Below are 21,713 nucleotides of genomic sequence, written 5' to 3' on the forward strand. Positions count from 1 at the left end.
TGTGACTCGAAGTAATTTATGCAGCGAATTGAATTGCTCGACATCTATTACTTTTTGTATTCCAGACGGTTCTGATGGAGTTGCGGTGGTTGATAGAACTGAGATAGAATTAGTACTAGCTAATTCTGCACACTGTTGAGAGTGCGATTCAGAATTATTTACTGAACAATATAGTACAGTTGAATTATTCAATCGATCAATTGGCCAATCGCCATTAGGCAGCCAAGTTGGTCCAAACCACCATAATCTACTATTATCCAAGTCTTGGGTATTGATGCCCCGAGTCAAGAGATCAGCAGGGTTGTCCTTTGTAGGACAATAATTGATTATGTCAAATTTGACAGACCGAATTTCACGGACTCTGTTTTCGACGAATGTGGGTAATTTCTTCTCACTCCGAATCCAATGTATTGTGATCTGACTATCGGACCAAAGAACACATTTTGTTAAACTTAAATTTGACTTGTCGAATGCATCACGGATAAATTTCGCGAGCCGTGCAGCGATCAGTGCTGCCAATAATTCAAGTCTAGGGATAGTAACCTCTTTTAATGGTTTAACCCGTGATTTTGCCATAATGATTGAAGTCGATTTGTCAGTTTTCAGATAAGCTACAGCCCCATAAGCATTGGGACTGGCATCAGCAAAAATGTGTAGTTCACATTCACTAGTCGGTTGACCAAAATATGGTCTTTGTATAGCTGTATGTTGACAGGCGTATAACTGCTGATGTATTTCAAACCAGAGTGATGATAATTCATCAGATAAGGGTTCATCCCAAGTTTGTTTAGATTGCCACAATTTCTGGATAAACATTTTAGCTTGAATATGCACAGGCGAGAGGAGACCAAGGGGGTCAAATAGTGACGCTGTTACGCTCACAACTTCCCGCTTAGATACCACAGACTGAGTGCACATAGCTGGGTCTTTTATGGCCTTTGAAAACTGAAGAGTATCACTAATCGTATCCCATTGTAACCCTACGACATTGACGATTTCATTATTCTCACCCATTGCCTGTTGTTTTATCAACGATCTTAGTTCTGGGTCGTTTGTAGCCCATGATCTCAAAATAAATCCACCCCTGCTCATAGTATTCGTGGCTTCTTCAAAATATTCAATTGCTTTTTTAGCGTTATGAGAGCCACTGAGAACGTTATCGACGTATATGTTTGATTGCATATCGATTGAGATTTCTGTATTTTCGGACTGTAGATGCGTTTTCACTACAGAATTTAAGATGAATGGTGAGCTAGTGGACCCGAAAAGTACTGATTTGAAACGATAGACCTTGAAGGGACTATCGGGATCCGTAGGATCTGATAGCCATAGAAATTTTGTGAAATTTCTATCGTTTTCACCGAGTTTTACATTCAAAAATGCCTTTTCAATATCACTTGTAAATGCGACGTTATTCGTGCGAAAGCGGATTAATATCTGCACAAGATCATTTATTAATGAAGGACCGCTTTCGAGACAGTCGTTCAAACTAGGATTATCCCCTTGTTTACAACTACAATCATAAACAATTCTAATCGGTGTTGTGATTGATTCCTTTTTAACCGAGTGGTGGGGTATGTAATGGCCCTGGCTCTTGTCATCATTTTCTACTATCTCAATAAATTCGCGTGAAAGTTGCTCTGCTATTATCGCATTATATTTCTGCCTCAGTTCTGGAGACAAGCGTTTAACCATAGATCTAGTTCTAGCGGTACAAATATCAAAATTGGTAGGGAGCGGTGGATAATCTTCTTTCCAAGGTAAATTCGCTATATATTTACCACTGGTATCGCGTTTAAGGTAATTGTCTCGATACGTTTCAAAATTCATTGTTTCAGATTTAATCGTTTCCTTGATGCCAATTACTTCAAGATCCCAGTAGTTAGATAATTTTGAGAATTCATCGTTTGAATGTATAGTATTCAAAAGACAGGTAGTATGGAGTACCGATGTATTCGCATTCAAATTGATGGGTCCTGATAGAAGGAACCCGAGTTTGGAACTGACAGCTGTCGGGCCAGCTCCTCTAACCACTTCATTCTCTACGATCGACCAGTAATAATCAGCACCGATTAATAGATTAATTTCACAATTGCTGGTGTTGACGTACGGTGCTAATGGTAAATTTCGAAGGTACGGGTGATTTGTCACAGCAAGTTTTACATTGTTCTGAATTGGTGGACATATTTCCGGTACAACTAATGCACGTAAACCAATTTCGCCTTTACGCGTACGAAGTTTTAAATCTATACTCCGTAGAGTACGTGCCCCAGGCGAATTGTCACCAAAGGTGGAAATATTTACATCTTGCTTTTCAAATTTGTCCAATCGGACACCTAATTCATTTACCGACTTTTTAGTGATGAATGAGCACTGCGCTCCTTCGTCAAACAAGATATTTACCGTGGTCGAATTCGAACCATAATTTATTTGACCAATAGCCGATTTCAAGAGAACAGGACTTGAAGTTGGAGCTATATTGACATGAATATTTTTTGATTCAATATGCGTATCAGTATTTCGATCTATATGAATAGCAGTGTGGTGTTTGCCTTTGCAAACCTTACAACGATATTTCGATTGGCAAGCTGTTACCATGTGATTGCCAAAACAGTTATAACACTTACGATTTGCCTTTATGATGTCTTGTCGCTTTTTTGGGTTAACGATTATATCGCATGAGAACGCCGTATGTGGACCCTTGCAGAACGCGCAACTGTTGTTTTTCGAGGCCGGATTTTTCCTCGTTTTAGTGCTTATATGAAGAGCGGATAATTTTTCATTATCGAAGTTGACGCAGCTCGCTCCTGCCTGTGTAGCTTGTATTTCCTTTCGGATCGCGTCGCGTAGTTCTTTAAGTGTCCAGGCGCGGTCTCCGTGCTCCCGTGAAATTTGTGTTTTGACGGGACTCGGTAGCTTATCGAAGACTACCGGAACGAGTATGTCACCGAACGCATCTTCCGATTTCCCGAGCGCGCGCAATCCTCGAATATATGTTTCCAAAGAATCGTAAAATTCGCGTAGACTCTCGTGATCCTGCGGTGGCTGCAAATCTAATAAAGCTCTGATGTACGCGTTCACGATCTTGTGAGGTTGACCGTATCTTTCTACTAAGATCGTCAGAGCTTCTTTGTAGTTAGCGCTAGTTATTTGCAGACCTTCTATGGTACGCGCTGCTTCGTCAGTGAGTTGTGCGACCAAATATTGAAACTTCTGGATATCGTCCAAATGCGGATCGCTATCGACGGCTGAGATGAAATTATCGTAGAAAGTAGACCATTTCAAAATGTCACCATCGAAATTTGGGAGAGCCAATTTTGGTAGATTGACTTTTTTACTGCCGGTTGAGGTAGTACTGCTTCGATTGATGGTACTTACAGATTCGTTTAGCGATTGTGGTTTTGGTATCTTCGCTAGTAGATTATCCAAGTTCAGTTTGAATCGACCGAGTTTGATTTGTATCTCAGTGAGATAATCATCTGATTCAACTATAGTGTTAGTTAACTCGGTTTCATCAGCGATTTCATCCATTAATTGTTGGTCTAATTGTCGTAAATATTCGAATTTTGTGAACAGCGCGTCGATTAAAGTGGAGAACGGTTGAACAGTTTCCAGAGTTCTTGAACTTTCATCGACGAGTAGAATCTCTGCTAGTTTTTCTTCCGTTTTTCCGAAAATCTTCGTCATTTGGCCCCGTTGGGCCCTTCTGATTGCCGTTAGCCTTCCTTCTGACCCCATCCTGGTCACGGCACCAAAATGTCGTGAAAGGTTCGATTCGACCAGAGGGGACAGATCCGAGAGAAAGAAGCAACACGTCTGGTTACTACGAAACCTTGGAAGTGACTGATTTTATTTCACATAGATGGAGAATAAACATAAACAAGATGTCATCCACAGTAAATGTATAAACACAAACCAGATGAGCGGCTTAGTAACCGAACTTTCGAAACATCAGGTTCGATCCCATCAGATTTTCAACATGTCTTTATCGCCCTTTGTCCTAAATTTGAAAGGCGGCAGGTTTGGGAATCGTTCGCATAAGAATTTGAAATCGTGAATCAATCTTGGCACAACGGCATTTGTTGAAGTAGCAGAACCACAGCTCGAAAATACTTCAAAGATAGAAATACATGTGTTATATATGTGTATCATAACAGTGGTTTTTATTTACTATTGCAACATACCTGTGAACACCTTTTTCAAACTACGTACCGGTATATAATTACGTTATATATTATCAGAACTTAATGTTTGGTGCCTTAGCTGCAGTTGATATAAATACAAATATACAATAAACTGATATTTTAGACAACCGATGAGACGATTTGATGTACATTGATCCTTAATATACAAGTACATTCTTTTTGTATTAAAGGCCCACTGGCAGTATAAAAGCCCAATCAATGTCAGACATGGCAGTATCTTTGAACCTGTGGAGCAGTGAGGAGCTCCAACGGTTGAAACTGGAATTCTCCTATTTTCTCTGTCAGTTATCCGATTTGGATCCTCCTTTTTGTCAGACATATGTATTAATGCATAATATATTCATTTCTGCAGTCAAAATTATGTTTTAGGCCCTCCTCTTTGAGTAATTAAGCAATTTCGTTGGTATTTTCTTCAAAATTTGAATCTTTGAATGACGTTAAGGGAGGAGTTATCCAGTGAATCAGTGTAGCTTGCACGGCACAGTAACAGTAACATGATACCCTAGGTCATCACTACACATAAACAAAAATATAGGCTAATTCATAGTACCTAAATCTCACTACAAAAATCTTTTTTCCCGATCAAGGAATCAGTCTGAAATTTCATACACTTGTTAAGCTTTCTACCTTCAGTGTTATGCCAAAATTTCATCAAAATCGGATAAAAATTAATAATTTTTAAAAATCTCAAAATTTCGCCAAATTCTTTAATCTTGGTCCTTTTCTTACAGAAAATGATCACAAGCTTCAGATTTTCATCCCCAATAAGACTGCACCATTTAAAATTACCTCAGAACTTTATATGAAAATTTATGAATTTGTCAGATATTACAGTGTGTGACCTCTACAGTAACAATTGTGAGCCACCCTTACTCACTGTAAACATCATCAACATGTTAGTGTAGCTAGTGGGACGGCCCATCTCAAGTGCTTACCACCCGGTTAACTACTGCTCATACCGATGGGCCTTTAAGTAGAATAATGTAACGTGTTTCCGTATACATATTGTATATTGTATATTTATCAAATCATGAAAATAACTGAAACAAAACTAATATTTTTCGATAATTTTTTTTTACCATAACTTGAACTTGTCCAATTCACATGTTATTACTGATATGATATATACAAATAACAAATTACCACAAATACATTGTATTTTTGATATTACCGATTAAATAGCGTTGACGACGTATTCCTTGGCGAGTTTTACGAGTTCTGCGGCAATCAGTTGTGCTTCAGTCGATTCCGTTTCAGAGAATGCGGTATGAGGAATTTCGGTAGGCCTACCTCCGAATCGGCTTGGATAAAACAAGCGGGTTCGATCATGGCAAATATCACATTGCAATTTGGCTGCTAATCTTTGAACTTCCCCTGAACAGTCGTCGATTTTACCAGTCAACCGGACAAGATTTGGCTTTGATTCATGGTGACCATATTGCAATGAATCACGAGCATGTACCATTGCAATGAGCGCTTGTTCGCATGTCTGAAAGTGAAAAACCTTTTTCTATTAGTCATCATTGTCTCAACGTCACGTGCGTTGACTATAAGAAGTAAAATAATCTGAATCAACTCACCAGATGACATTTAAAAATTGTCATGAAGTGGAATCCGCCAGAAACATCATTGGGAACTGTTTTTAGAGTTATTTCAGCCTGTTGCAGCCATTTACGAGCCTCTATAGGTTGTGGATTTCGCCCCTTGCTCATCATACCTGGGACGAATGTACTTCGGCGACTTCGGCCGCACCGTTTCGAGTTATTTTGCAGAGCTCTCAGGCAACGTTCTCTATCATTACGATGTTGGTCTTGTCGAGCCTTCAAATACGAAGTTGCTAAATCAATGTCGAAGTTTCTATCGTCGACAAAATTGCTGCCCGGTTCTTGGCTGCTAACTCTACGCTTGTAATTCTCCTCTTCTTGCTTATTCTGCTTTTTTATGCAATCGAGAATTGCATCGTTGTCGCTGTAATTGGCCAGAAGCCGCAATATAATCTTATTTCGCTCGGAAGGATCCAGTGTCCACGCTGTCTTCAACAGCTGTTCCAATTCTTTTTCTGTATCTATTGGTGACATATCTAATTCATCAGGGACGATGAGATCTTTTTCTTCATCATCATATCGCAGGAATTTGTACAATTCATATCCATATATCTCAACTTTTCGATCACCGATATTCACCTTATAGCAATGATCGAGCCTACGGGGAACTTCGCCTGAAGACGTGTTTTCTTCATTTTGTACTCGTTCAATGATTATTCCGTATATGTAAACTGCACCCGAATCACCATTCTCATTGTCGAGAATGTCATCATGTATCTTGTAACCGACATAATCACCGGTGTGAAACGAAGCGAATCGGTTTGAAAGTAAATGATGATCGGCTACAGGAATGTAACTTCCAGCAGACGGCAGAACATCATCATCATTAAACTCATCACTCATATCTATATGCCATCTCTTTAAAATTTCCAGCAGACCAGTCTCTGGTCCAGCAAAGATAATGGCATACATACATTCACGAAATCCATCAAGGTCATCAAAGCTACCAATGTATTTGGTAGCGTATTGATTAGAGAAGATGTTCGCTATGTTTTTCATCCTGCGTGTTGCAGCATAACGTGGAGCCTCTTCTATATGGGTGAAGTAAAATCTTATACAACCAACTGCTAGAGAATCTACTGTGTTAAAATTGTCAACGTTTTCTTTACTTTCAGTAATTACTTTCCCTCTACATTTTAAAACTGTTTCCAACTGCTGACATTCGAATATCTGTATTTGTTGGTAGTATGTTGAAACCTCATCCAACGTAATGTTTTTGGCTTCCTGCGGCTTCGCAAAATGGCGAATCACCCGATGAATAGCTTCATGGACGTTAGGGTCTAACAAATTCTGTTGAATGGTAATAAAAGGCTGCGTACTTGCCGAGTACACGTTTACTTTACAACTTTCCGACAGTTCCTCAATGAGAAGGGTTGATATGGGCTGAAGGAATGATATTCTAGTAAGAATTTCTTTCTCCCAAGGCTTTATGATTATCACGGGCTCATCGTCATGTCGATGTCTTTCCATAAGCAAATTTTCTTTTATTTCTTTCATTCGTCCTTTATATCGATAACCATCAATGTAGTAGATTTGAGAAGACTTTCGCAGAGTCTTACCCCTTATAAGGAGAGTATAATCCTTCTTTGTGTCCTCATTTCTACTGTTGTTATTGTGTTCTAGGCCTATAAGGTTGTAAAATTTCAATGATGCTTGAACTGCTTTGCTAAAATCATTATCATTCAACCTCTTATCTCCATACAACTTCTCTATATCGGCCAATACATTAGCATAATGCTGCATCGTCACGTTCTTGCTTACTCCAATTTTCTCCAACATCGATTCAAGGTGCGAACAATATACAGGTCTTCGAAGAAGGTAAGGTTCAATTTGGTCTTCTTCGCGAAAATTGATGACCACTTGCCTGGGATAAACGAAGTAATTTCTACCACTACTCACGAAGACACATGGCACATCATTCAATTCTTCTAAATTTTCGTATCCTTCTAGACGACAATAGATGTTGTTCATCATTTCCTCTATTTCTTTTGAATATCTGGAGCACACCTCATGTTTGTTACTATCTGCTAAGTGCTGGCAAACGTTTTTACAGTGAAGTGATATCATAGACTGCGGGGGATTTTCATACACGCCAAACCTCGATTTTATATCTGTATTTTTTGGCGTGGCCCAGACGGGAAGAACGTCCATACAGGACCAACATAGTGGCATATTGATACTAGTTACGGATCCCGAGAATGATATTAAATATTTCGGATCAGTTTGAGGACAAAGCTTTGACATTATTCCTTTATTGACCGGAATGAACTTGATTTTCTTCAGTTCCTCTATAGTCTGTGTTGATAGGTCATTCCTATCGTAGATATTTTCCACTATAGCCTTGGCTTTATTCGTAACCGAATATGTACCATCTATGCTTTCCTCATACAAATGTTCAGGTCCTGCTTTCAAGATAACTGCCCGACCGTCACATTCAACAGTTTTAGCATAAGTCACCAGTTCTTCTTGCGATACACTAGATCTCAGACCAATTTTCTCGAGAAATGTTATCCATTCAGATTCGACAAATGATTCATGGAGAAATTCATTATCTGAATGCATCACTCTGAAGACTGGAATCTTTGGATTGTAGAGTTCTTTTGCAGTTTTTTCTTCGCCATTTTGATTTGGCAAAAACGAAATCTTGCTCAGAGTGTTAATGAGAATATTAACCTCGCGATTGAAGTCGGCCAGCGGTATTTCACGACTGCCTCTTGATATGTATTTTTGGGATGCAGCTGGTTTATAACAGATGTAATGGTCTCTCAGATATCGAAGATGTGCTTTTCGTTCCATCGTGTTATATCTTTCAAATCCCACAGGCAATATGAATGAAACGTACAATTCCACTTCAGTTTGGACTACACAGCCGATGATTCTGTACATCTTATTTACTGCCTTCACTCCATTTTCTTTCAAAAAGTTGGCAAATATGTTCGAATCTAGCATCCCATCATAAGGCATACCTCTTGGTATGACATAGACGCCTGTTGCTTGCAAAGGAACACGATTTTCCCGCACAGTCTCGTGGATGGGAAGTCTACGTATACAAGCTGCATCATTCTCACAGGCGTTTCCTGTGGCAAAAAATGATGCGAAATATTCTAGAATCGTCTGGAATTGTTGACAATTCCATGAAGCAGTTGCTGTATGTACGGAATGTTCGTTTTCATTGTCAGCATCTAAATGCCGTGTAAGTGCACTGAGCACGTGCCCTGGATACATCAACAAACACGTCATCTTATTCAGAACTGTGAACACTGATATCTGTTTGAAAGCCTTCACGCTACCAAAGAAACTCTCATCCAATGTTGGGAGTCCAAATTGTTCAATGTGCCATTTTATTGGGTTTTCATCAGATTCATGAAGATTTAGCACGGATTCTGCCCATTTTATTGGGTACAGTTGCTTTCCAGATTTTGTAATCACTGGCAGTAGGCTCCAATCATTCAAGCAGTTGACTTTACCAATTTCTGCTCGGCATTGTTCATAAGGCATGTTTAAATTTGCAATGGCGCTTATTTGTTCAGTCACAAATTCCCACAAACGTTTCAGCCATTTTCCTTCCATGAGATCTTCAGAAGGAACTACAGCATTTTTGTACTGTGACTCTGGCAGTGACAAATGAATCAGCTTTGCTAAGTCATCAAGTGTGAACGGTTTCATCACTGAACAGCTACTAAGGTCGATATATTTACTAAGTAGGTCGCAAACTCGTTTGCTCAAGAACAAACATTCATTTGGTGGAAGCAAATCACAGTAATCGGAATAGAAAATCGGTTTTACCGATTTGAATGGTATCAGATTGTCTGCAGTGGTCACACAGAGACAGACGCCATCAAGTTGCGATACAAATGATTCCCGAATATTCGAGCAATATTGTAGGATGCTTATCACATTGTTTACGTCTCCAAGTGGTGTCTCACTCAGTTTTGTTGCAGACGGACGATACTGGCGGAAGAAGTCCAATACGAATTGAGGTTTTACCGTCTTCACTTGATAATCCAAAGAAATCAGTAAATCCTGAAGCCATGGTGATACCAGCTTTATCAATGGGAACTCCACAGCGATCAATGAACTACGAATTGTATGATTATCCAAATCATCTAAGAATGCCTTACCATCAACTAAATCCGATATGGAGAACCAGCGGTTATAATGCGTAATAAAAAGTTTGGAATCTCTTCGCTTAAAATGTCCATACAGAGACTCAATAAAGGTGTGTAAATATGCATTACTGTCATCCTTTTCTGGGATCATTGTAGACAACTGATGCTCATAATTCCGTCTGGTTGTCTGGTCATTAACAATCATTTCCTGCACATACTCAACCAACAGACAATGGGCCACTGGGGCAACATGACGCATGATGAGATTATTCCAGTCAGTACGGTAACCACCATTCGTATCTCTCCATAAAGCTCGTCTCGTTTCGTCTAGAGCAAAATGTCCATTAATATGAACTGGCGGGGTAATATCAACTGGGAGTGGCAGAAAACAATATAACTTCCCACTTTTCGTAGTATTTATTGCAGACTGATCAAAATCAATTCGACACGCCACACCACCACAAGGCAGTAAACGAAGCTTCTTTTCATTGACGGCGCATTTAAGACTTTCTTCAAATGAATTAGTCCCTATTCCAATTACCTGACTCACCATCCACGTTTCAGTTTTTCCTTTGTTATCTACTAAATGGACTTCATGTAATTCGTCAACTTGCCGGTTAATTGCAGTTGTATCACCAAATTTGTAGATACATTCAGACATCTGTCGAATTTCCATATTGAATGCCATTTTTCCTTTTCTATGTTCGTCAGATATCTTCGATGATATACTGTAATGGACAGATGCCTCTTTCATTATTTCAGTTTTTAAGCTTATGCTGATCTTTTCGATGGATTTCAAAAACAACATTGCATTTTTCGATTCAGCTTCAAACAATGACAGCAATTTGTTGATGTTTGCAGGCGTCATTGCTTCACTACATATGTTTGAAGTCGATGCCATGTTGGCTGTTCGCAAGGGGAATCGAAAGATGGTTTTTCCCTTTATTGGAAGATCAGTTAGGTTGAATGGCTTGAACATATCTGGAAATTGTGAGGCGAACTTGTCATTGACATCATACAATTTCCCCGGAGACGATTCATTTGCTAAAGGAATATATCTACAATTTGGATCAAAGATACAGAGTACCTTCCCAATTTCATCTCCTTCGCTCAAAATTTGTGGTGTATCCGTGAGACTATATACACAATTGAAGCCCACTCCATATTGACCAGTAGCAGTGGGGTCAATTCCTTTAGAACCCTCTCCAAGATTTTGAATACCAATCAGATCACTTTTTCTGAACGGTTTGTCGTTGTAAACAAGAAGTGCAGGGCCTTGTATCGGGCGATACTGCTCTCCGATGATTGTATTTGCTTCATATGTGTTAGTATCGAGGATGAGATGGATCTCGGTAGCTCCTGCATCATCAGCATTTTGGAGAAGTTCTTTAATTATCGTTTCCTGGGGATAACCTTCGACCAATCTTCTGAGCCTCGTAGTCAATCTTTCCTTTTGTCCAAAAGAAATGCCACCAAAAAGGTCTCGTGAATTACTCTCTAAAAAGCTTTCAATGCTTGTCCTTACGCCGAGTCGTTGCGCATAACGGAATACGATATTCCGATGAGCAAAGTTCTGACCTGCAGTCGCATCAAACCATGGCATGTTATTGTATGAAAGCTCCTTTGCAGATTTCCATTCATTTGCTGCATCGATCAAGTAGATGATCTCATCAAAATCGGCTGAGCATTTATTCTCAGATTCCATGTGGCGGGAAAATGAGTCGATTAGTCCTAGAATATTTTGGATATCCGTTTCCCCAGCAGACTTCATTCGAGCCAGAGCTTCTATGTAATCCTTACATGTGAACTGTTGGCGAATGTCGCATATCTCCATAAGTCGTTTATAATTGCTGAAATAGCGGGGGACCTGGGCCAAATATGGTAAACAGGTTGACATCCGAAAATTCAATGCCACATGAACGACCGGCATGAATATGTTATGAACAAGAATGTGCATTAGGTGTTCTTCTAGGACATCTTCATTTCCAGTTGCATTGTTGTTCAGAAATTGGTATATCCTTTTAATTCTTATTTCATTTTTGGATGATATTCCTTGGAGTCGTTGATAATGTTCTAGTTGTTTGAAAACATCCACCATTGACGGTGTTTTTTCATCGATTTCAAGAAAATGCATTACTTTGCTTGGTATAGCAGAACATGTTACGGGATGTATGCTTCCAATGAGATCTTCATATTTGTGCGAGTAAAGTGATACCGGCTTCTCAAATACCTCGCCGAATACTTCTCCTTTCCAAGGCAGTTCGTTCCAATCAGCAGTGCGATATTTTACAAGAAGAAATTCGATATGAACGAGTTGCTTCTGAACATTGCGCCAAGCCTTCGGTAACTGTCCAGAAGGAATGATACTTTGCAAGTGATCAAGAAGAAAATGCATTCTCTTCTTGCCAAATTCAAATTCGATACGTTTGATTGACTTGGCCCGTTCGAGAACATTGTTTATCGGGAGCTTGTCACCAATCATTTTCAAATTTAGAAGTGCTTGTCTCGAAGCATCATCCAAGAATTCACTAGGAGGGAATCTTTCGTCATCCTCGTCGTATAACATCTTACATTTACCTAGGGGATCAACAAGATCAGCCGGTTTACGCAACATCGAAGAACCCTTCACAGGGAAGCATTCTGTACTTGATAACAGTTCTTTTACCCATGGATTTGATTCAGATAAACTCAATCCAAATCTCAACAAACGATCACGCATAGTCGGCTTGATTTTCGTGACATTGGGCAAGAAACTATCTTTTATAAATGAGAAAACTGTCCAGGTCTTCTCAAGTACTTTCTTTTTTACTTTCTCATTTGTCAGTGACAACTCCGTGATTATGTTCGAAGGACACTTGACGATGACTTGGCCCCATTTTGAATATGAATTAATGACATCGGTGACATCATCTACTAATTCACAATCGAGTAATTCTTCTGATAAGAACTGAACTTCGTTAAACGAACGCCATTTTTCGCCATCGTAGAACACCGCACAGGATGACCTTGTAATGTGTGTATAGAATGCATCACATAGTCTTCGTGAGGTGTCAGTAGTCTTCTCTCTAACTGGGAACAAAGTGAGCACGTTCTCGTATGTATTACTTTCTTTGAGTACTTCAAGTGCATAGAGAAATGCCTGTAGAACTGAGTCGGAGCATAGTTCATTATTCCAATCAGCACGTTTATTTGCAACATCATCTTGTGTCCGAATTTCTAAAAATCTACGGTTTGAAGCAACTGCAAAACATCCATTTATATGGAATGGCAATCCGGACTCAATTGGAAGAGGTAAATGACAGAATACGCGACCTTCAACAGGGGCTGGACTGAAATAGTCGCCAAGTTGAATGGCAACCGCTCCAAGTGGAAGGGTCTTCAGTTCTTTAGCAATAGTTAGTGTGGTACGTTTGTTGCTATTGTATGAGGTGATTAGCCATTTTTCTTTAGAACATTTTTCTTTAGTTTTCAATGACATTTCCGATACATATCCTGCCTCGAAAGATTGTTCAGTATCAAAGCAGAGCTTTGCTGCAACATTCACCGTACTTGCTTTCATCAGTCTCTCATCAGTTTCAATATTTAATGTAATTTGATGAATTGGCAGATGCTTTTTTTCTAAAACAAATGACTTCTCAGCTGAAAACAGTTCTACCATTTGGGATGGACCAGAAGCGTCTTCTTTGAGATGGTATACGCTAACTTTATGCACATGCTGCGTAAACAATAACATGATATTCAACCCATCTTTCATCATATTTAACAGCTCTTCCATCCTTTGCTGTTTGTAGACTACCTCACATATTTCACTTTTTCCGGCTTGATATGGAGTTCGGAGTGGAAATCGAAATAATGTACCATTGAATTTACAATTTCCCAGGGAAAGTTCACAACCGAACACACCTTGAAATGGGGCAATCTGGTCTGGCGCTCGATGGAAAATCATAGGCTTCTTTTTCAGATTTATTAGGATTCCGGGTTGTCCCTGGATATTTAGATACGTTGTGTGAGGATCGAATATCACCAGATTTTCTTCCGATATGAAACTAGGCACATCAGTGATATTGTAAACCGAATTGAATCCCAGTCCAAATCGGCCAATCTTCACTGTATCACTTTCTTTCGTTGCTCCGCCTAACTTTTTTATGTTGAGCAAATCATTTTTGGTGAAGACTGAGTTGTTATAGGCCCATAAAGCTGGTCCTTGGCAATGTTTCATTTCTTCATGTAGTAGTTTGGTGTTGTAATGTATATTCTGACGTTCATCCCACAGCAACTTCACTTCTGTGGCACCTGCATCATCAGCATTCTGAATTAATTCCTTTGGTAACGCAAACCCATCTGTATAATCTCTGAGGATGTTTTTAAGACGCCTGACGAGCGATTCTTGTTGACCCCATCCTTTTGAACCAAAATCATCAGCATCATTTAACAAACGTTTCATCAATGGATATGCCCCGAATCTTTCTGCAACTTGTTCACTAAGATGAGGATGGACAGCTTTGATTTCTTCATCGACTTCATTTTTAATATTCATTTGTTCAGGTACAGAAGGGCATATGGTACATTCTCCTGGTGGAACCAGGCGTATTTTATCATTTATCAGTACTGGTAGATAAATCTCCCCACTACGCACGTCAAACCCAGCAGTATAGAAATGATTCAAAATGTTAACAACCATATTGAGATCATGATCACGAGTGTCGTCACATTTTTCTTGATCACTGTCATGATGCAGTTTTATTTGATGCAAGACACTGAAATAATTGATTGTTTCAGCAACACCTAGTGCTGTCCACCATTTCTTGTATTGCAACATCTCTGGTGGTAAATGATAACAATATGGTTTAACATCTATGTCTGGTTTAATGATGCAAATGCGGTGAACAGCAACGAATCCATTACCATGCCAGATCCAATCTTCAATATTCTGATTTTGAAGTTCCATTTTCAGGGTTACACATTCTTTCGAGTTTCTTTCGAGTTCTTCATAAATTCGACCAACAAGAAGGAGATGTTGTGTTTTCTCTCGAGTAGTGTATGACTGTAAGACTTCTTTTAACTGGGATACAAGTTGTGGTAGGGTGGGACTATCTGAAATATCGAACAGTGATGCAACATATTTGTCAATGTCAACTATATTAACTACACCACCAGCAGTATCAGCGCATCCGCTATTCATCGCTTCACAAGGTTTTATGAACTTTTTCGTGGAATCATTTTTCCATTTGAGACTGCGTGGATAGCTATGTGGTCTATCCACGGGAAGAAGCCATGCTGTTTCTCTAAAGGTGGCATATTCATCACTCGTCATATTTTCTTTCTTCTGTAATCGCAAGAGCTCAGTTATATGATTTAGGGAATTAAGCGAAGTTTTATCCTTCTTACGTATCGCAAGTCTCTCTACTGCTTGCGCCAGATCACTTATTTTCACGTCTTGACGCCCTTTCAATCCAATGTCTTTGAGTTCACAGCAAAGTTTCTGCCACGTCTCACGACGTGGAAACTGATTTTCTTCAAAGACAGAGAAAAGACAATTGTCTGAAAAATCAAACAATTCGGATGCGCAGAAATTACCGCCGGACGTCCTAATAAACGGAAGTTGCTTCAGAGTTTCGATGAACTGTGTATTTTCAGAAGCATATTTCTGCTTGTGTTGAAGAACGTATTCCATCAATTCATCGACTTCATTTTGTCTCATCTTACCGTTGCGGATATCAGGGAATATAAATCTTTCTAGGACTTCACATTCATGAAGTATGTCACAAGAAAAAAGTCTAACAATAGTTGCCGAGTCATTATCACGGGCATCTATGGCAATTTCAATCTTTGGCAAATCAACTGGCAGATTGCAACTAATCATAACTTTTTCTGCTTTGTGGAATGCAATGCGTTCAGAACTATTCCCAACCTGGTTAAAAATTGCGATGAACTGCAAACATTTCAATTGATCATTGGAAATAGCCGACAAGTTACTTGCCGCAATATATCCACGTAATGCATCCAGGCTGTCATTGTCAATATTTTTTGGCAAATTGGCCGCATTTGTCATGAAAAACGTATCATTTTCGTAGAGCTTGTAAATTGCTTGAACGATGCCATCGGCTGTAGGTTTGTACATGTGATCTCCACCCTCTAGAATACCTGGACATCGAAGAATCTCTTCCATCAGATTTGGAATTACAATTATTCCAATAGCTTTCAGTACAATACAAATTTTCTTTGACAGCTGCTGTGTTGAGTGATGCCGAACAACGTAAGCATTTCTGGTTTTCAAGCATCCAAATTTCCATTCATGCGTATTGGAATTCATTTCAACCAAAATCAAATGCAAATGAGATATTTTCGATATTTCTCCATGCATCTTTTCGACAATATAGCGCCATATTTTCCTGTACCATTCACCAGTGATCAGCGTCTTATGTTTGTAGACTGTAAGTAATTCATCATTTGAGCAACGATCTTTGTTATTATATAGGACACGTGGCAGTAGGTCTATAACACCATCCGGCGTTAGTTGCCTTAATTGGATGTGGCCTTGTTGCCCGGCACCTACCAGTTGCATCTTCATACTCTCAGGGATACATTTTCGTAGGAAACGATCTGTTATTCCAGGCAACAAACTTTGGGGATTATCCTCATCTGCTACATATATGATATTTTTCCGTTTTGGCTCTTGAAACTCTGCGTACTGTCCATTTTCTAAAGGGAGCAATACTATTTCTTTTAATTCAGTATAGCAATTGTCACGCAGAATGTATTCTAATAATCGCATTTTGTCAACGTCAGATCGTTTTTTGTACGACGATGGGTTTGTTTTCATAGCCTGCCGTATAACATCTGGTGTAGCGACCAATAATTGATGACCCGTGTAAATCCTCACTGCATTTTCGACATAATCAGGAACACGGACGACACCGTAATCCGCAGCAGTCAGAACTTTTGATACGATTGTCATCATTTCATCGTTGTCATTTTTGCCCGGCACCAATAAACAAGCATCCGTCAAAGAAACTGTCATTTTTTCCTTTTTAACAGTGGTGTGAAAGAGCTCCAGATGCAGAAGTTTGGAAAAGAAAGGTTCAAGGATCAGTGTCTTCCATTTTTCATCGACATCATCGGGATTCGGCAGATATTTACATATGTTTCCTTTTGATCCATGTACCTTCAGAGCATTCATATACGCCTTTGGTAACAATTCCGACAGAATCTGATTATTCCATTCCAGATCGTTGGTATCTTTGCTGCTAGAAGCCTTTACTAGTTGCTCATCGGATGGCCATTTAAGATGACGTCGATTCTGACTGATGGCGAAATATCCATTCACGTGGACTGGTAAACCTGATAAGCTTTTGCCTTCCATAGGTAACGGGAGAAATACAAAGACATGACCATCTGGATAATAATTCTTTTTGTTCCGATCAAGTGCACAACTAACCCACGGCATATTTCCTTGTTTTTCTGCAAGATTTTCTAGGCGCGATGCTTTTTCCGATTTTTCACAGAAATGGCTAATGACAAATGAATGATCTTCTTTCTCCGAATGACCATTATTGCTGATTTTCTCTGTTTTAATGTTCAAACCTGTGACACAAGCCCAAGCACCACCGGTTTCTGTCATATTCCTGAGGCTCTGCTTGAATTTCGCCCGTGTTGGACAAGTAGTCACTCCATCAAAATGAACCTTTTCAATCGCTTTTTCAGTGCAAGTTATGACGGCTGATCGATACTGCAAACTTTTGTTGTGTCGGTAAATTTCGATCTTGTTTATATTTGTGAGGAATAACACCTTCATGTATGCGTTGTATGTCAGTCCTTGCAATAGAGAATCAACTTTATCTTTTGTGTAAATAGTGTCTGAAAGCGGTGACGGATTCTGGCGCAAGGGAAAGCGGAATATCGTTCCTTGGAGTTCATCACCCTTAAAGCCAAATTTATCAAGAAACGGTGCCAGGTGGCCTGTAGGAACATATTCACTAGACAAAGTCCATTTAAAACCAGATAGCAGCCTGCCGGATTTATCCTTAAAATATTTCTGGTTTGGGTCAATGATTCCAAATGTATTACCGCTCACAATCATAGGGCAATCTGAAAAATATGCATGTGCACCTTTTAATCATCGTGCTATGCCATGATTGATTGCAAAGAATTTATTCAGACTGTTGGATCATGGCGACGAATAAAAATATCCCATGTCATTGGCCTTACGTTGAAGAATATACATGTACCTATCATTAAGTCATGTATTCTGGATTCGAAGATTTACATAAAAATAATTTAAAATAGATTTACGAAAAAATAATCTAATGACTATTCTTTTTGGTTTGGGGTTCGTGTGTATATAGTACTACCGCTACGGCTGTGTCTAAAACAAAGATCCCTAAAATGAATGCAGGTTGAACGTTTTATCATTTGCAGGTAAATGCTTTTACTCTAAACGTTTTTTTCTGTATTGATAAACAGAGGTTTTGCCGTGTGCGTTGGGGTTAAGGTAATTTTGGTTCCATCAAGACATTGTTTTAATAGAATAGTTAATATCTAATAACCTTATATTTTGATTATACAATGAATCGAATCCACAATCCACAATCAGTAAAACTTCTGTATCTGCAAACCATTAGTTTTACAAATAAGAATTACACTGAAAGATTTTCACTAGTTAAATGTAAAGCCTTACCTGTAATGTGAAATACTGATTTGAATCCCAATCCAAATTTGCCTACTTTTATTGGGTCCTCCTTCTTTTTGCTGACACCAAGATTTCCTATTGTGTTCCAGTCTCTTTGAGTGAAAATGCCATCGTTGTAAACGATGAGGGCAGGATTCTTTAAAATAATGCAAAAAGGTGTAAAATGAAAACACTACATCCTTCTTTTGCCAATTTTGAATATAGGGTGGAAATCATTTAGGTTGGTTGCAATGTATTTGTGCGTGGAATTTGTCACAGAATATTTCTCATTCTTTATCTCAGCTACAGATCAATACATACCTGATTAAACTCAGCCATACTTGGACAATATAGATTTTCGACTGTGTATGACTGTTCATCATACAAGAACTTGATGGTTGATGCTGGGGCATCTTCAGCATTCTGTATCAGCTCCTGTTTCAAAGATCAATATCTGATGATTAATCAAAGATTTTGAAAATAGTTATTGAGGTTATAATTACGAAAATAATGAATTGTCCCATTCTGGAATGAGAAAACGTCTACTTTAGCATGTATATACATAGTTTGGAACCCCAAGGAACCCTTTCAGACTTAATTTTCCTTATTTGTATTGTGGCATTTACCATATCAGGACCTGGCTGTGTGTACAAAAAAATATCTTGCGTTATAGCGCCTTTGTGTAAAGAATAATAAACATCAACTTATAACCAGATATTCCAGACATTTTGATTTAAGAATGATTTAAGTGAATTTAAACATTTTTGGGACCAAATACCAGGCAGACACAGGCAGACGCAATTTAAGACTTCACTTTCCATCAGTCTATCTCACATTTCGCATTAAATGAAGCTTATAATATATGTAATATATATAATGTATAATTCAATCATAACTTTGCAACAAGTAGGCCTATGATTAAATGTATTTCAGCTGCTTTCAGACTATTGTATGTTATCATTTATTCGATAGAAACGACTAAAATCATCAAAGAGGCATTACATATCAAATCCAAACAAACAACCAAGCATCAATAAACAATTTTCCATACGTGGTGACCTAGTTAGTTACCTAATCGTTGGTGGTAAGCTTTTTATAATCGGATGGGCTTATACCAACGTTAGGGATGACAAGGACCAAAACACGGTTGAAAAAAGTAACACTTCAAAAATATACTTTCTATTCACTTCAGTCCACAATTAATGGCTTAATTCACAAACTAACACAGGTACCTTTCGAAATAATCCAATTTTATGTATGTTTCGAGTGATTAATCAACATTATTTTGAGAAATTAATTAATTTCTCCACAAATTTCGCCATTGGCCGCCATTTCTCTGTATTGCACATGTGGCATGATAAGACAAGGGGACCTACAAGGATTTATATAAAACTTCCAAGACGAAACGACAATTTTTATTTTTGATGGTTTTCCAACTTTATTTCAAGTCTTCGTGTTTTCCATAATAAATAATGAAATAATAAATTTCTGGTAAAAGAAAAATGTGAATAAAAATTGATTTTTTAATTTTTTTAAATTTCGTCGTTTCGTTTTGTTAGTTTGTGCTGTTGTCCTGGCCTCAGTCCACAGGTGCCAGCACCTCCAGTAATTTTCAAAATGGCAGCTGTTGACTGGACGGAAATTTACTCTCACTTTACGGCCGATTTGCACATGGATTAAGATCGTCAGGTGAGGTGTTATAGGTATCAGACAAACTACGAATCTGTTGTGCGTCGATTACAACAAAAATGAGACAGATATCTTAAGAGACAATGAAATGCCAGGCAAATTACTCGTCAGTCAAATTGGCTGACGAAGATTTCATACAAAAATGACCTTCCCATTCCTGACTGTGGTTTGTGAAAATATCCGATCGTGAAACTAAACCACAGTCAGGTTACTGACTAGTGGTGACCCATCCTTGAGCGTTTTGATCTTTATAAAACTACTAGGCCACTTCACGCCTGCATGACACTTTAAGTGATTAGTGAATCGTATGCTATGTATGTAATGTATGTTTTTATTCATCCTTGAAATGAACTCCTCCGAGATCAGGGGCGGATCCAAGCTATACTCCACTGTATTCCCGAATATTGTCAGAAAAATGTGAATAACATAATTTCTAGGAAGAACCTTATCCAATGTCAGGAATGCCTTCAGTAAAAGGAAAATGAGTGATTTTTCAAACTTTTATTGAGCAGGACCCCCCCCTTTAATGAGCTTCGTCGCCGGCAGATAATTGAGCAATAATTTATAGGAATGTTGTCAAATTTACTGGCTGGATCAACCCCATGGAGATATTGTTATAAAATCATCTAAACTATCAATCTTGTATTCTTTAAATAGGGTGGAGTCCAAATCAAACAAAAACCATACGTTTTTTCGAAATAATCTGACCGACCAGAAAAGAAACGAACTGTTTATTATTAATTTTGGTTTGATATTCATGACATACTATGGTGGCTTCGTTTTGGCGCGGTTATTTCCGTTTTGGCGCCCCTTATTTTTCAATTTGGCGCGTTGATCCTGTGTGTAATTTGCATAAATTTGCATATATAGAATTATTTTACGTGGTTGAAAGTTCGTTTTGGCGGGGGCGCCAAAACGAAAGTTCAGCTGTACAAACAAAACCCTGAACAAACCCATTTCGATATTTGACATCTGAGGGCCTTTATAACGGAACACACTTTTTTGCCCTTAATTACTAACCTTAAGGATTTGTCCATCATCGGGATATTCATCGAGAATACGTTTCAAGCTTTCAACCAATGATGGCTGCTTTATGCCAAACTCATCTTCATGCTCGTCGTCAACATCTTTAAGCAATAATTTCTTAACATATAAATGCAATTAAAGCGTTGATTTAACGATTAAAAGCTAATTTAGATTTCAACAAACTTACCAGTATTCATATCGATTTTCTGTTAAAAGCGACTTGGAATGACAATAGGTCTCGTTCTTCCAATGCGCTCGGCACTAATGATACGACGTATCGAGCGATCTACGCCCACTACATCGTAGCCGATACATCGTAATCGGGTTTCCCCCTTCGTTTTTCAATGCTCGCCAGTATACCAGTACGTGGTACAATAACTGTATTTCCCATAAAAAGTTCAATAGCTAGACT

General features: G+C 38.7%; 2 protein-coding genes across 2 annotated transcripts in view; one reads left to right on the forward strand and one right to left on the reverse strand.

The window, feature by feature from the left end:
• Positions 1-21,713, forward strand: part of LOC141915112 (atrial natriuretic peptide receptor 1-like) — a 29,226-nt gene that overhangs the window by 4,246 nt on the left and 3,267 nt on the right. The gene's annotated exons all lie outside the window — the stretch shown is intronic.
• Positions 3,654-21,513, reverse strand: LOC141915031 (sacsin-like). Its single transcript, XM_074806410.1, has 9 exons — positions 21,489-21,513; positions 21,296-21,402; positions 18,908-19,021; positions 18,596-18,743; positions 15,895-18,006; positions 15,307-15,432; positions 5,786-15,012; positions 5,377-5,694; positions 3,654-4,112 (listed from the first exon to the last, which is right to left on the reverse strand). The coding sequence occupies exons 1-8, from the start codon at positions 21,496-21,498 to the stop codon at positions 5,380-5,382; spliced, it is 12,159 nt and encodes a 4,052-aa protein (XP_074662511.1). The 5' UTR covers positions 21,499-21,513; the 3' UTR covers positions 3,654-4,112; positions 5,377-5,379.

Source organism: Tubulanus polymorphus, chromosome 1, assembly GCF_964204645.1.
Source record: "Tubulanus polymorphus chromosome 1, tnTubPoly1.2, whole genome shotgun sequence".
In the NCBI taxonomy this organism is placed as follows: Eukaryota; Metazoa; Nemertea; class Palaeonemertea; order Tubulaniformes; family Tubulanidae; genus Tubulanus; species Tubulanus polymorphus.

What these genes read in the sequence shown, in the direction of transcription:
- LOC141915031 (XM_074806410.1), bottom strand. An exon ending in ACGTGGATATATTGCGGCAA is followed by an intron (nt 15,433 to 15,894) that starts GTAACTTGTCGG and finishes CTGTCTTTGAAG; the next exon opens with AAAATCAGTTTCCACGTCGT. An exon ending in AGTAGAGAGACTTGCGATAC is followed by an intron (nt 15,013 to 15,306) that starts GTAAGAAGGATA and finishes TCGATATTTCAG; the next exon opens with ATAGTCCCACCCTACCACAA.